Source organism: Sylvia atricapilla, chromosome 1 (genome assembly GCF_009819655.1).
Source record: "Sylvia atricapilla isolate bSylAtr1 chromosome 1, bSylAtr1.pri, whole genome shotgun sequence".
NCBI classification, from domain to species: Eukaryota; Metazoa; Chordata; class Aves; order Passeriformes; family Sylviidae; genus Sylvia; species Sylvia atricapilla.
The window spans coordinates 23,346,637-23,362,030 of record NC_089140.1 but is presented as its reverse complement, the minus strand read 5'-3'; the positions used below and the strand labels follow the sequence as shown (position 1 = coordinate 23,362,030).

General features: G+C 37.5%; 1 protein-coding gene across 3 annotated transcripts in view; it reads right to left on the bottom strand.

The window, feature by feature from the left end:
• Positions 1-15,394, bottom strand: part of ANKIB1 (ankyrin repeat and IBR domain containing 1) — an 88,895-nt gene that overhangs the window by 46,670 nt on the left and 26,831 nt on the right. For all 3 annotated transcript variants that reach the window (XM_066317208.1, XM_066317227.1, XM_066317218.1), the window contains exon 2: positions 9,536-9,804. In XM_066317208.1, coding sequence (XP_066173305.1) covers positions 9,536-9,723 — 188 coding nt within the window. In that variant the 5' untranslated portion in view covers positions 9,724-9,804. The remainder of the gene's footprint in view (positions 1-9,535; positions 9,805-15,394) is intronic.

Genomic DNA, 15,394 nt, shown 5'->3' with positions numbered 1-15,394 from the left:
TCTATGCTCTATTTGTATGCATGAAAAACCATATCAAAATGTACTAAATAAGTGGAAAAATAAAACAAAAACTAAAAACTGGTGTAAAATGAAATGATAAAACTCATTCTGACAGCTGGAGGCTAAAACATATCTAAATATGCTCAAAGACAGCGGAAAAATTTTTGAAAGCAAAGCACTAACATATACTGTGTATAAATTACATAGAAAATTGCATTGTTGCTTTAAACAAGACAAGGAAGGCACTAGAAAAAGATGAGCTGCAGCAACAGGATAAACTGCACAAGATTCCCTTTCACAACATCCCATCTACTTTTGGCTTAGACAGCCCTCGTAAGTACAGCTTGCTAAAAAAGTTACACTGCAGACTCCAGCGCAGGCATGAAACTAAAGCTCACAGCTTTAAGAAAAGTATGAGTATTAACAGAAAAATTTTAGGAGCATTAAGAGAAGAATGGGTAAGCCATGAGTTACAACAATATATGGAAGAGCCAAGTCATGTTACCCAGTGATTTAAAACTCATTTGCAATTAATTAATTCATACAATTACTGGATCATTCAGCTTTCAACAGGGTAGGCCAATATTGATGCATTCAACCCTTGAATAACCATGAAAAGTACTTTTCACTGAAAGTACTTTCCTCCCAAATATACTATAAGAAAACAACCACAGTGTAATAGTAACCACTTTAAGAAATCCTTTTAGTCATTACTGTTTTAAATAATTTTGTGAAGGGTATTGTTTCTTATCTGATGTTGAAAGCCACATCTAATAAATATATTTATTGGTATTTTTTTTCATTATACAGTGCTAGAAAGTTAGTTATTAGTACTCAAAAGTTTCTTCTCTGATTCACTAAGATTCTTATGCATTTCTTACATTAATCTTTACATTTGTTATACTGCAGGCCAAAGAAAAATTATGCTTTATTTATGGTTCCTATGACTGTTAAGAGGAACAGCAAAACAGAGATTAAACAATTTCTAAAGCAAAAACTTATCAATTACATCTGTCAGATTCTTGCAACCAGAACACTATCATTTTTATTGATGAGTTACTTAAGTTTGGCATTCCCTTGGACAGTCAGGAATGCTGTTTCCAAGATCCCATGCCTCTTCTGGCTTTTATTTCAATATTCTGAGTGGGATTTGAAAAGAAATAGAGCTGAATGCCAAATCAGAAGTGGCTTCCACTGAAGCTGGTTACTTACCAGCACCTTTTGTAACAGTCCTCTGCAAAGCAAAATCTGTGTGATTTGCATCTCTGTCTCTGGCCCTTTCTTATATACATCTCTTGGTGGTGAGAACCAATTCTCAAACATAGATGCCATCCTTCCAGCCTTGTCTCCAAATCCCTCCTTTGAACATAGATTCTTTCTGAGACCATACATGCTGATTTCTCTTCTCACATAACTGTTGACTACTTTTTTAAGATGGGTCTCAAACAAGTGTGAGATGAAATAATAAACATGAAACTACCAACAAGTGTGTTCATTGTCACCTTCTAAACACACAGATTTGTATTTCTGCACTGGACACCTATCTTTGTATCAGTTTGTAAATGACCTGGCAGTGTATGATGTCTAGTGTTGATATTAGTTATACAGCAATAATGAAGAAATTACACAGTGAATACTATCAAGCATTGCATCATTTCTATTTCTTAAAAACCATAAATGTATTACAGATACTGTCTCATCTTTATCGCTCCCTCTATAAAAATACTTTCAATTTGTATGCCGCTTCATCTTGAATGACACTAATTTTTATTTTCCTCACATGTCCCAGTGATGTAACTTTATTACATTAAATTGAAAACAAAAAAGGTGCAAATTTAAAAAAATCAAATCATCCACGATCTGTACCTTGGCCAAAAGGAAAACTGGGTCTATATAGAATGTCACTGAATATTTTGCTTGTATTTTGCATTTAGATATAAAAATTAGTTAGTTATTTCTGAAAAATTTGAGCCAACAGATCTCTGCTGTGGAAGCCACATGTGCCTCTAACCCCAGGGTGAAGTGAAGCCATTTGACACAATGATTCAGTATTTACCAATCAAATCCATGGAGTCACAAACTCTACCTGGCAACAAAATTAGTTGAAATAAAGATGTGGTCATACTGGTTGGCAAGGACCAAAGCTGTACTCCTCTATAAGCCAAATAAAATTTTACTTTGCCTGTGGTAAAATGTTCACGATGGCTCTACTAAGGAGAACAGACAACACAGAAAAGAAACCTTTAATAGTACACTGCATAAATAGATCTCATTTCACCAATCACTAACAAAGCAGTCTTACTCTGCGATGTGTGATTTCCACCAAGGAAAGGAAAATTAGAACAATTTCCTCTGGGTGCAAAAAAACCTAGTAGTAAGAAGAAGCAATAACACTCTCAAGAGTGGCAGCTGTAACTGGAGAGCAATGGCTGAGCTGTGAGCAACAAACTCATAAGCATCATGTATCTTTAACCTACTAAGGTTAAAATAATCAGAAGTCAGATAGGAAAAAAGTCAGCTTTAAGACCTCAAACTACAGCAGCTGACAGGCTTTTGATCTTTGCTTGTAGGTCAGACTATGATTAGGATAAAGTCTACCTCCTCTTTTGCATTTTATGAGGAAGTCATGAGGAACACCAGGGTAGATACCTTGGGAGACCACACACATCTATTCAGTGAGAACTGCTTTTAACTGAGATTTTGAGCTTTAGAGAAAAAAACCCAAGGATGTCAGCCAGATAAAGGTCTGAGTTTTTCAGTCTGCCTTATTGTACTTTAGAAGACAGTGCCCAGCTGGGTGGCAGCCTTTGAGGAACATAGCAAATGATGTTGCTGCTACATAACATCTGTAGCTGCTCCTCTAAGTGTCACCTCTGGTTTTTTCTGCCTTTGTTAATTTTCTTCAGGATTCGGTCACAGTAAAAATTTGATCACTGTTAAAGGCTTCCTATTTTTACTGTTTGTCCATTATCTTGACTGCTTTTTAGACTGACTATGATGAAAATGACCTTATAAATTACTATTTTCTACCACCCAGTCAGATGCTCTGCTACTGAAATGAGGGGCACTTCAATTCACTTGGTCCTCTTGCTTCTTTATAAACATGCCCACAAAGCCCTGTGAGACCATATTCTTCATTTATTATTCTCCTTCATGTAATCAAGAGCTCCCTTCAGTATTTCAAATTCCAAGGAATTTGAAAGGTGACCAAGATTCAACCACACAAAATAACTGATCTAAAAAGGACCTTACAGAACCAATTCAGCAGCTGAGTGCAATGATAACAAACTAATTGTATAAACATCAATGCTCCCACTTGGACAGGTTCAAATACTGCACAGATCTTTCACCATACACCATGAAAGGAAAACATTTAACACTATACCACAAGCAGTTATCTCTGACAAGCACATTCATGTCCCATATTGTAAAACTGTCAAAGTGTTCAATTTACAACTTTGCAGGTGCTTTCAATTTTACATATTTAGTATAAAGTAGGATTAGATTCATCTTCTCAGCTCTGGTGACCTACAGTGCAGACAACTACAGCTGATCCAGTTCTCTTAAATTCCCTTGAAATCAATGGGAAGAAACAGGCACTTCTGACACATACTTAATTTAAAATACTTTACGGTCACCTTCACCATACATAAATTGTGCTGTTGCCTTCATTAATTATTCTGACTAGATTTATTATCTATGTCTATATTGACTATAAAGGAGACCTAGTATGAATAATTCCAGTGGAGAAATACATACTTCTCTGAATAGAATTAATTTAAATAGAAGTATATTTGAAATAATTATCAATGTAGTTGTTGATAATTAAAAACAAGTTTGCTTTTCTGTTGCTCAAAGTAAATGACCTAGACAATGACATTCTAATAAATCATTCAAATGATTAATTTAGGTCTATTTGGATCTCAAAGTTTAAATATTTACGGAACTTCTGTCTGGCAAAACAGTGAAGTAGCCTCTTTTTGATTTCCATCTGCAGAAAAAAACATTATCAAAAATTCAGAGCGGCTTCAACCCTACCAGAAAACAAGCAACTACAGCACTTCTCTAAAGCCAGATGACCTGCAAAGAACATTGTTTTCACTGATACTTTTCCTTAACATATATTTTTGTAGCATAAAAATCCTCTAATATCCCCTAAACTTCAAAGAAATCTTGTTCTGAAAAACAGTCCACACACATATGCCTCAAAATCATCCAAAACTAATTTTCAACATGACTGCAAATGGATGAAGAGCCAACAAAACCTGGCATGGGAAGAGACATTCCTGAATGTGCTGTGACGAATGCAACATTCCCTCTGGGGTCAACAAGTTTTCTGGCAAATTCATCCTCTATAACATACTGGTAATATCAACATACTTCTTTTTGATTGCATTACAATTGCTTGGACGAGTCCTTATTGAAACCTCTTACACAGCCAGAAGAGAAGGGGACTGTGGCTGCAATTCCACGAGATGCATATTTAGTTCAGCCTAGAGGAAACCACCACGATTTTGTTGTTCTCTGTTGTCATTCTTTTCTAGTGAAATATACTTCCCAAATTATAGCAGTGAAACGAGGTACTTCCTAAGAACAAGTCCCAGGCACATTTACCAATGTTTCTCTCTGACTGGCTGAGCTATGCGTTCATTGCCAGAGCTGCTTTACCACTATTACTGAATTGCAGACATCAAGAATGTTAAAAGAAGTGGGTTTCATTTTTTTTTTCTTTAGTTTCAGCAATCACCTCAACTTCCAGAATCTCTGTAACAAGAAAGTCTTGTTTTTCTTGTTCTAGGAAAAAATCAGCTTCATAAACCTGTCCTGTCTCTCCACAGTTCCATGTTTCTGTCATCTCCTCCTCCCCCCTCTTCAGGCCAGGACCAGCAGCAACTGCTACAACAATCCACTTCTGGCTTGAATACTCACAAAGTGCTCAGATATAGCAGTATGAAACACACAATGAGGAAAATCTGTCACTGATCCAAAAAGCTTCCCAGCAAAGCTGCAAAACTGAAAGTCACACCACATATATTGCAAAATGACAGTTTATCTAAGGGGTTTTTTTTCCTTTCAACGTCAAGCAAGTCCTCGTGATTTCCAGTCACTCCATCTCAACCAGCCTCTGGAAAGTCTGTTCTCTTGTTACAGCTCAGGAGTGGTTCACCAACAGCCAGACTCTAGTGAGTAACTTTCTACATTGATAGCAATTCTTTTAAACTAAGCAGTCAGACGGTCTAAACTGTACCTTAGGCAAAAAAAAACCCCAAAACTAAAAAAACAAAACAAAACCCCAAAACCAACAAACAACCCCCCAAAAACCAAACCAAAAAACCAAAAAAAAAATCGCAAACAAACAAATCCCCCATAAAAAAGCCCCACACCTGAGGGCATTGGATACGCTTGATCATTTGAAGACTACATTTTCTAATGAAAACATATTTCCAGGGGACTTTATCCGTAATATTTTTTACACATATTTAGGGAGATTTAAACTATCTTCCTGAATATGAATCTCCTGTCAAGACCTTAATTCATAGGGAAGCATGATAAATATCTGTAGTAGAATGAGACCAATGTGGATGTTGCATAAAGCTCTCAAAATCCATATGTGGGGTCTTCATGAGCTGCTCGAGTGCGGGTTCTTCCACAGGCTACAGTCCTTCAGAAACACACAGCTGCAGCATGGGTCCCCCACAGGGTCACAGGTCCTGCCAGAAATCCTGCTTCTGTGTAGGCTTCTCTCCACAGGCTGTGCAGCTCCTGCCAGCAGCCTGGTCCAGTATGGGCTCTCCATGGGCTGCAGGCTCCTTCAGGGCACATCCACCTGCTCTGGTGTGGGGTCCTCCAGGGGCTGTGGATGGATCTCTGCTCTAGGTGGATGTCCAGGGGCTGTAGGTGGATCTCTGCTGTACGTGGATGTCCAGGGGCTGTGGGAGGACAGCCAGTCTCACCACCATCTGCACCACGGGCTGCAGGGGAATCTGCTCCAGCGCCTGGAGTACCTCCTGCCCCTCCTTCTCTGGCCCGGTGTCTCTGCAGGGCTGTTTCCCTCATACATTTTTTTCACTCCTCTTACAGATGCTCTGTAGCATTTTTCCTAACTAGATAATCACAGAGGTACCACCAGCATCACCAATAGTCTCAGCTTTGGCCACTGGTGGGGCTTGTTTGGTGTGGTGCACACTGATCTCTTCTCACAGATGCCACCCCCACAGCCCCCTGCTACCAAAGCCTTGCCCCATGAAGTCAGTGCAGTGCCCTTCTGTCAACTCCTCCTGACAGGTGTCACAGCTGGGGGCTGAGCATTATCCTGTGACAGCCCTGGAGCAGGGACTCCTCTCTCCTGAAAAGCTTAACTGGCCTGAGATCAAATCTCCGAAAATTCTTGTTTGAGCTAATTAGCTGTGGTAAGCAATTTTTGGTTTTTAATCATTGAATGCTTTGTTAAAACAAACTGGTATGTCAGGTAAATATTATTCAGGGCTGCAGACCAAGTTATACATTAATGGAATGTTGACTATGTTCTGTTTTTTATTTCAACATTCCTAGTATACTAAAGTTTCCTATGATACTCATTAAAATGATCAAGAAACAATCCTAGCACTTCAACAAATTCTTGCGGAATCTTGTGAAAAGAAATTTGTTGCCCTGATTTTTTCAGCCTTCTGATGTTTACATTTTTGTACTGGAGTTCTCACCACTGTAACATAAACAAAAGTGATGTTTTAAAAACTGTGCATTCCTTTCCTGGAGGAAAGACAAACTCATGAACATCTAGTTTGACCAGTGGGGTCGGAGAGGTAACAATCTCATCCTCCAATCTCTGATCAAACTCCAAAATCTTTGTAAGTCAGAATCCCAAATAAACCTCTCCTTTTTTGCTCTAACACTAACTGTGTGAGTGTCCTTCTTTTTGTGTCCTCTAGCGACAGAAATTAACAGCAAATTTTCAAATTTTTACAGCTTGATCCTGTTTCTGGGCTGTAAATGTTGGATGAAAAGTGCAGCAGCCAGATGACTAAGATACTTGTTGCATAATTACTGTGCAGCTCAAAATCATTGAGAAATTTTTGTTGATTTAAGTTTCTGCCAGTACACTTCATGCTGGATTAAACCAAGTTTATCCAGGTTGGGAGTTTGGCTTTGTGACCCTTTCACCTCCTCTCCAGTTTCTTGCTATTTTCCTTCTGAGATCACTGCAGCAGGATGTCGTCAACCCCCTTTCACTGCAAACTCGACATCTGTGCTTTCACTGTGCCTTTGGCCAGTCACAGCATCCATACATGTGCAAACAGAGAATCTGTCCCTTTGCCTCAGCACTGCCAGACAGGATATTTCTAAACATCCCAGAATATTTCTCTCAGTGCATTCTGTAATGGAAAAGGTGTACCAACTGCATCACACTCCTCTATTTTAAGAAAATCTCACACAGTAAAGCGTAAACACAAGTCTGTTAGATCATCCACAATAATACAAATCTCAGCCTATAAAGCAAAACTGAATTATATGGTATGCATACAAGTAAATACTAGAACTTGTAGTCAGTGTTGCTACAGATACCCCAATATTTAAAATGTTTTATGAAGAGATAAACATAAAATATTATTTATTATAAATAAAATATGGACATCTCATAATAGTAAATTTCTCTCAAAATATAAAGAGAATGAAATTAATTTATTTTTAGGTACTGAAAATTTTTAGGTATCAGTAAATCAAAGCATTTAATACACAGCTCATTTAACCCCTGCCATATTCAGGACTTTCTGCATCAAAAAGAAGTGGCTTAACTCCAAAGCGCTTGTGCCCTTTCTACTATCAGCTTAGCAAATAGACACACTGTAAGGCCTATATTTATTCACTTTTACTACTGTGTTTAGATAAAAAGGCTACATTTATCTGCAGCACATCTTAAAGAGAAGCCATCAGAAAGACATCAGAAAAGTTAATAGTAAAAAAACTTCAGTAAGTTACTCCTCACAGGTGCTACAATTTTAACAGTCTGTGCTTTCAGAACCAGACTCCAGCAGATAAAGGCATCCACCCCATGTTTCGGGACAAAAAATGTATTACAGACTCTTGGCTCTAACAAGGCAAAAGAATGATTCTTTTGATAACTACTTTGCAATATGTGAAAAAAAAGTTGTCCTGTGAGACTCAGATGTTGAAGCTCCTATGTAGCTAGTAGCAAAATGGCATTTCTAAAAGACTTTTTTTTTAAAAATACAAAGCACTAATTTGAGATCCCATCATAATGATGCAATATCAATTAACCAAGGCATTGCTCAGAAGTCAGTAATTACGACTATTTCTTTTCATATGTGCAATTTCATGTGTCTTTGTTGTCTCAATGAGGCTGTAATTTCTTAAGAGGTATTTTCTTGAGAGAAATAGGAGCCTTATTTTTCTCAGAGGAAAAAAAATCATATGGAAAGTGTAAGTAAAAACTGGACACTATTTTAAATTCATTTTCGTTAACTCCTTTTTATAATTTAAGAATAAGGAACATGGAGAAAATAAACAAAAAGTATCAGTGATGAAATGAAAACATCAAATTAAGGTAAATAAGAAATTATAAAGTAAAAAACTGGTTAGATGAATCTCAAATACTGAGGAAAAATTTATGGTGAGAGGCCAGAAAGCTAGTAAAGTTACAGCATACGAGGTACAAAACAAACCTTATGAATACTACAGGCCCATTTAGACATAAACACAAAGACGAAAATATTATTATGAATAACACAGTTTATTATTTATTTCTGTTCAGTTTCATAATATGAAGAAGAGGATATTTATGAAATTCTCTCTAATAGCGCTTACTGAAGAAGAGGTTTAGCAATATCTGCCTGGAACTACCTTCACAAAACACTAGATGAGAACAGCTTGTGTCTGCAATGTCTGGACATGGGTAAGATGTTAATCTTTAATTGATCTTAGAGCACTGACAAAAATCTGAAAGAATGAAAATAGCTAATATTAGGGATTGCTGTCCATATTGACTGCAGCAATAATAAACTTCCTTATTTATCAAGATATTAATGTTCTCTGTTATTATCCAACACAAAAAATAAAAGTTGCCTGAATAATACAAGAATAAATATATATTGTACATTAATAGAATGTTCTGGATTGTAGCTAGAAGTAGCTACAATCAGTGTGGTATCCACACAGCTTTGCAAACAGATTATTTGAAGACAGGAAAACACATCAAGAATGGTGGAACAGTCACTATTTTCAAAGAACCATGGTACTGGAGTTTTCAGGAAGCAAGCTAAAATTCCCCAGACTAATGTTACAAGAAAGGAACAGATACTGAAATAAAATTAAAGACTGTTCTATCAATCTGTGATTACAGACTAATTTGCATTTTCTATTACTGCTCGAACTTCTTGCAAATTCTGTCTGTGCAACACACACATGCACATATATGAGTACACCCATGCACATGCACATCAGGTTTATAACCTGCTGACACTCTTGCATTTGCTAGGTCAGCTTTTCACACCCAAGCCAAATTTCAAATGGTGCTTACCCCAGGATACGATTCATTCCATGCCTAGCAGCATAATGGAGCGGGGTATTGTGCTGGTACGTTTCTCCATAAGAAGTATTTGGGTCAAGAGTTTCTTTTAGTTGAGGGTTGCTCTCATAGATTTGGCAGGCCAAGTTTTCATCTCCATTTATAAGAGCTTTGCGGAATTTGGTGGTTGTATTTCCCATGTTGCTATCCTAGCTATCAATGGCACTTCTTCCTTTCCCCTTCATCCACTTGTTGTATGGTTCTGTAACATGCTTCACAGCCTAAAAAAAAGACAAACAATATTCCTGTTATTCTGTAAAATACCTTTTCGTAGATGAAAAGAAAAAATGCATTGTAAATAGGCAGGTGAAGAAGAAGTACATAAACTCTCCTCATGAACTGCTGAAATCTTTCCAGGTAAATGCACACAAATTCCCAATTCTTCACAGATCATTTCCCTGATAAATTGTGGACCTCCCTCTCCCTCTGCAAATATCTTTACTACCTATACCCTTTAAGTATATGCAAAAGAAATGGCTAATATCAACCTGTATAAGAAGACTAGCATGAAGACTGAATTTCCATTAATGAGAAATAAATAAAAATTAGACATTACCTCAAAAACAGAATAGATCTAATGCAAAATTCTTACACAAAGAAAAATTCTTCAAAAACACGCAATAAAGCAGACATCAGTTTAACTTTTAATTAAAGAAAATCATATTAAAATATGCTTGAAGCACCTGAGCTTGCGTAGGTGAGTGCACACAGCACCCTTCTGTGCCAGTAAGGTGAATGCTGATGAACACAGAAATGACCATGGCCCCATCCTAACAGCTCTCCTAAGCAGATTCTTTTAAACACCTAACCCCTTACACTTAGATCTAAAATGAATCTGTACAAGGCCTGGAATTTGTACTGGCACAAACCAAATGCACCTTACAGCACTTCAAAGTACTTTCCAGCTGTGCTCCCCAGCCTCTCACCTTTACCTCATGGAGGCAACCAGCAGATTGAGCTGCAAAACAGGCAGAGAGAGCATCTCTGCTCATGACATGGGACAGCAGGAGCTTATCCAGATGTGCAGATGGAAAGAGCACATGTTGATTTATGTCAGGGGACAGGCAGAGGAGTCAGCACTGGCTGTGGCTGGTAGCACAGTGAACCTTCTAGGGGGTCCCTTTTGTGCATGAGTCATCCCATCCACACTGCTCCATGCCAGACCTTTCACTCCACAAAGCACACACAGGCATCCAAATATGCCAGGCACAGCAGGTTAGGGGATTGAGACCATGTTGTGCACATAAAATCAGACAGGGCAGGAGCTGCCCAGTACTTTATATTCAACTTGTTGGGACTATCTCAAAGCTACTATTTCTACACTGGCTTTCCAACACAGTTACTGGTGCCCCTCTAGCCTGGTAGAAAGACAAAACAGAGGAATCAAAGGGGTCTAGAGCTGCAGAGAAACCAAGGGTATCAGGATGTGGATAAAATTCAGACTAAAAATAGTTGAGGAAACCTGGTGAACAGCCGCAGTGACACACTTTTGCTTCCCCAGAGCTACTGTCACCAGTTGTCTCAAGAGCTAATCTCATTAATGTGGTCAGGTCTGTTCAAGAAGGAGGGAGGTCGCCTTGGTGGCCTTCATACCAATCCTTTTTCCTACAAAATTGTGGTAAGACAGCCCTTACTTTGAGCAGTTGTGAGGTAACAATGACACTGCTGTATCAGCTGCCCCCACATACTAAACATGTAGTCTGAGACCAGAGTTACTTAAAGAAACAAGTAGGCATTCATCCAAAAGCAAATGGACATCCTTCATATATTTAGTTATATGCACAAACCAAAACCTAGATTACTCAGTCACACTACAGCATTTTGTATCTTTCTGACATCCATATATTTTAAAATATAAACATGCAAATACTACGCAGATATAATATTTATATCCTTCAAGAAAATCACTGCATGTTCACATCACTGTCACAGCTCTCAATGCCGTAAATGAATGTATTTTTAGATGCAAAATTAGTTGCATTACTCTAAATCCTGGGTAGTTTCAGGCTTTAGTCTACAAACTCTTTTAGTGTACAAAAAGTTCTACACTCTTCTCAGTCAACCAGCAGTTCATACTACATTCAATAGACAAGATCTCAAATATAACTTGAAAGAATTATTTTCACTTATGTTTAACAAGATTCGTTTGCAGTATTATATTATCTGTCAATCCCTATCTACCACCAGTAGCTCTCAAGACTATAAACTAAATTTGACAAGAACAAATGCCTAAAAGATATCAGAATCATCATGGAAATCAATAATGAAGATCCCACTAATGCCTACAGCACTAAGAAGAGCACATATAATTTGAAATTAGAATGTAACAGCACCAATTTCCCTGCATTTATTTCTGGAAAGTAGCACACAGATAACTTGCATCAGCTGCAGAACATGCTGCTTCTTGCACAAACTGGAATATTAAACAAACCTGGGTAGGGATGAATGAAAACACTTACAGTGGAAGCAGATAAGATGGTGCCCCCCAGGCACCTGAGAGAAATCTGGGACAGGGTGCTTCTGTTGAGATGTTGAAGATGAGATCTGAATGGATTTAGACAGGGGTATGAAAATGCATGGGAGAAGTGAGGGTCTCTGTGGGGTGAGCTGAAAAGCTCAAGTCATTTTTGTGCAGAAAAGGCAAAAATCATTATAATCAAATATTATTTTTTTACTTTTGATGCAATATGGATATATTAGAATGCTGTACTGTCATCAGCAACTACTAACATAAAAGTTGTAGGCATAGTGATTGAACTATTATAGACATTATCATATCATCTGGAAATTTTAGGAATATGCAGACTGCAGCGTGTAAGTCACTGAAAAAGAGCAGTGACATCTGCTTTCTTTAAAAAAATCTTACAGCCAATGTGTCCAATAAAGGGCTAAATAGGACACAGACATGATACAGAAAGGTGAATGAAATAAAAAGAGTAAAAAAACTGTGTAAAAAGACCAGACTCTAAAGGAAATGAATCTCAGTCAAAGGAAAGGGAGAATTTTAAGAAGGATTATGAGACAGAGCTATGATACAGCTTTGAAAACACACAAGTGAACTCCAACACAGAACCAAGAATGAATGCAGAGGTATTGAAAATTTAGCAAAGGCTAATGTAAATATAGCCATCACATTACCAAAATAAAATGAAAGATGATAGAATGCGGATAGTCAATAAAGGCCCTTCAGGTGATGGCAAACAGCTTCTATTTGATGCGATAGCAAGAATCTGATCTCTGCAAGGAGTGAAGTGACAGGATCAAAATTAAACCAGAGAACAATTCTCTACTTAAAGCACATGATATGATAAACTATATCAATGTCTCCCACCCTCATATAGTATCCACAAGGTCTTTCATCTTTAACACTACAACAATCATTGGCCTTTTATGCTTTGGAAATTTGGTGGGCCACACAGTAGTATTTTTTGTTTTCTGAATTCCGATTAAACAGATAGCAAAAACACAAAGAGACAAGGGAGAAGCTGTCTCTGTACTTGGCTCTAACAGTTGGCTCCCAGCATGTCTGGAAGCCCAGAAGAAACAAAGATGTGACAGCTGCTGCCTCTCTCAAGCTGCTGTAGTTGATGAGTGCCCTTCTGTAAAATATTCAAGATCTGCCCATTTGCAGTCGTCAGTTCATCTTTCAGCAAACAGCCCCACTGCATCTGCCACCAAAGCAACCTCTACTTCAACTGAAGAAAAAAAAAAAAAAAAGATAAAATATCAGCTGATGCAACAAAATTCTGACCTGAGAACGGCTGAAAGAGGCCCAGTCTGATGCCTTTTAGTGTAGTTATGTTTCCATGAAGAGCTTCCAACCTGTTACGTTCTCAGAGAAGAGAAAGGTAATGGGCAAAGCTGGAACCAGGCATTAAGGGAAAGGAAACTTAGTTCACTCCTTCAGCCTGTTATTTCGTGGTTTTAGAGGTGAAGGGCATATAATGCATACCTTTCCTCTGACACAGGTGGCAGGGAAGTGGTCTGGAAGGTTATCAGCCAGTCAGCCTCAGAGACCTGGAGGGCTCCTGTGAACTAAACCCAGTTCAGTTGTGTTCAGTGTTGGTAAAGCAGTTTCAGCAGCTCCTGGGCTCACATGGGCAGTGTGCGCTGTCAGTGTCACTGGTCTTGCTTCCCTCTTTCCATAAACCCAGCATTTAAAGTCCTTATGCTATTTTTTAATGTCCACATCACAGTGGAAAAAAAATGACCACACAAACTTGACAATTTTCAAATACTTTATCTAAATAAAATAAGGCTTGAATAGAATTTTACAGGACAAATACAAGATTTTTTTTTTTGGGGAGGCAGATCTATTCACTGAATCTTCAAGCTCTGTGCTAACAAAAAGACTACCATAGGCTTTAGCATGGCCTTATAACATCCATCACAACCACAAACATAGTTTTCTGCCATAAAACACTGGAAAAACTAAATGCAATGCTTGGAAAATATATCCCATATTTCTTCTGAATTCCAAACATCAACCATCTAATTCAGATTTTGAAAGTATATTTATTAATGTATTGCCAAATAGAAGTTCCAGCCTAACAAAACTCAAAAAACACCCTAAAGTTTAAGGAAAGATTCTTATAAACTCCATCAGGGCCATCACACTTCTCTGCTTTAGCAATGAACAGTAATTTCTATGGCTTATTAGCAACACTTTGGGATCACAGCTCTATAAAAATGTAACAAAGAGAGCCACTCTAATAGGAGCTTCAAGACTGAGTACAAGATGACAAAAGAGTGGATGAAGAAAGACATGGGTAGAGCAAGGAAGCAATGAGATTCTGAGAGCAGTTGCACCAGCTGCCCAATTACTATTGATTTTTTTCATGGGCATCATCATAGAAGTGAGTCTGAAGAAGAACACCAATGACTTAATGGGATTTCAGACGGAGTTCCCCTTTCTAGGTGCTTGCTAGAAATTTGTAAAAAATAGGAAAATGTTGCTCAAGGAGGATCAGGTCAGTATTTTGGAAACATACGTCTAACACTCATTTAGGAACCACATATTGAACACACAAGTTTAATGAGATGGCACACCTTTCTCAATTTACATTTTAATTGCTTTAATACTGAAGCAGAATTTCTTACTGAATGTAGGACTAGCACGTGTTGATACAGCAGCTATTCTAAACCTTGGGGAATGAGAAAAAGGGAGACAGAATGTACTACATCACACTGCTTAAAAAACTATCAAAACCAGTAACAAAATACTCAGGTTTAACTATGAGAAGAAAATGCTATATATTTCTAGCACAAAAAATCCTACTTTTTATATAATGAGCAAAGATCAGGATTAAAGCTAATAATCATGTGCAACTTTTTTAAAAAAGGTAACGCTTTGCCATTAGAATTTAACCGTAAAAAGTTTAAGTACAATTTGCAATTTAAAGACCTTAAAAACTACTTCTTAATCAGTCTGTCATGTAAACTGTAAAAACATTCTCATGGAAAAGTTAAGGGAGCCTAGATTAAAGAAGTAAGACTATGTATGTAGCTCCTCATACTTAAATCTTAATGTTATTAAAATAAAATACATTAACTAAAATTAGTGTATATTACGTGGCTTCTGAACCCTTCAAAAGACAAATGATAACAAACTGGTTGCAGAAAAAGGATAAAAATATATCCAATATTGTTTCTCAAAAGCAGCTGGCTTTTGATGAAAGTATGAAATACTTTGAAATTGCATTCTAAAAGCATCTTCTGTTTCAAAGACAGTTAGCTCAAAAGGTAGCTATTTTATTTGCTTTGGATACTGCAGTTAAACAGCTAATTTTTAAAAGCTGAGTTCCTAAAATG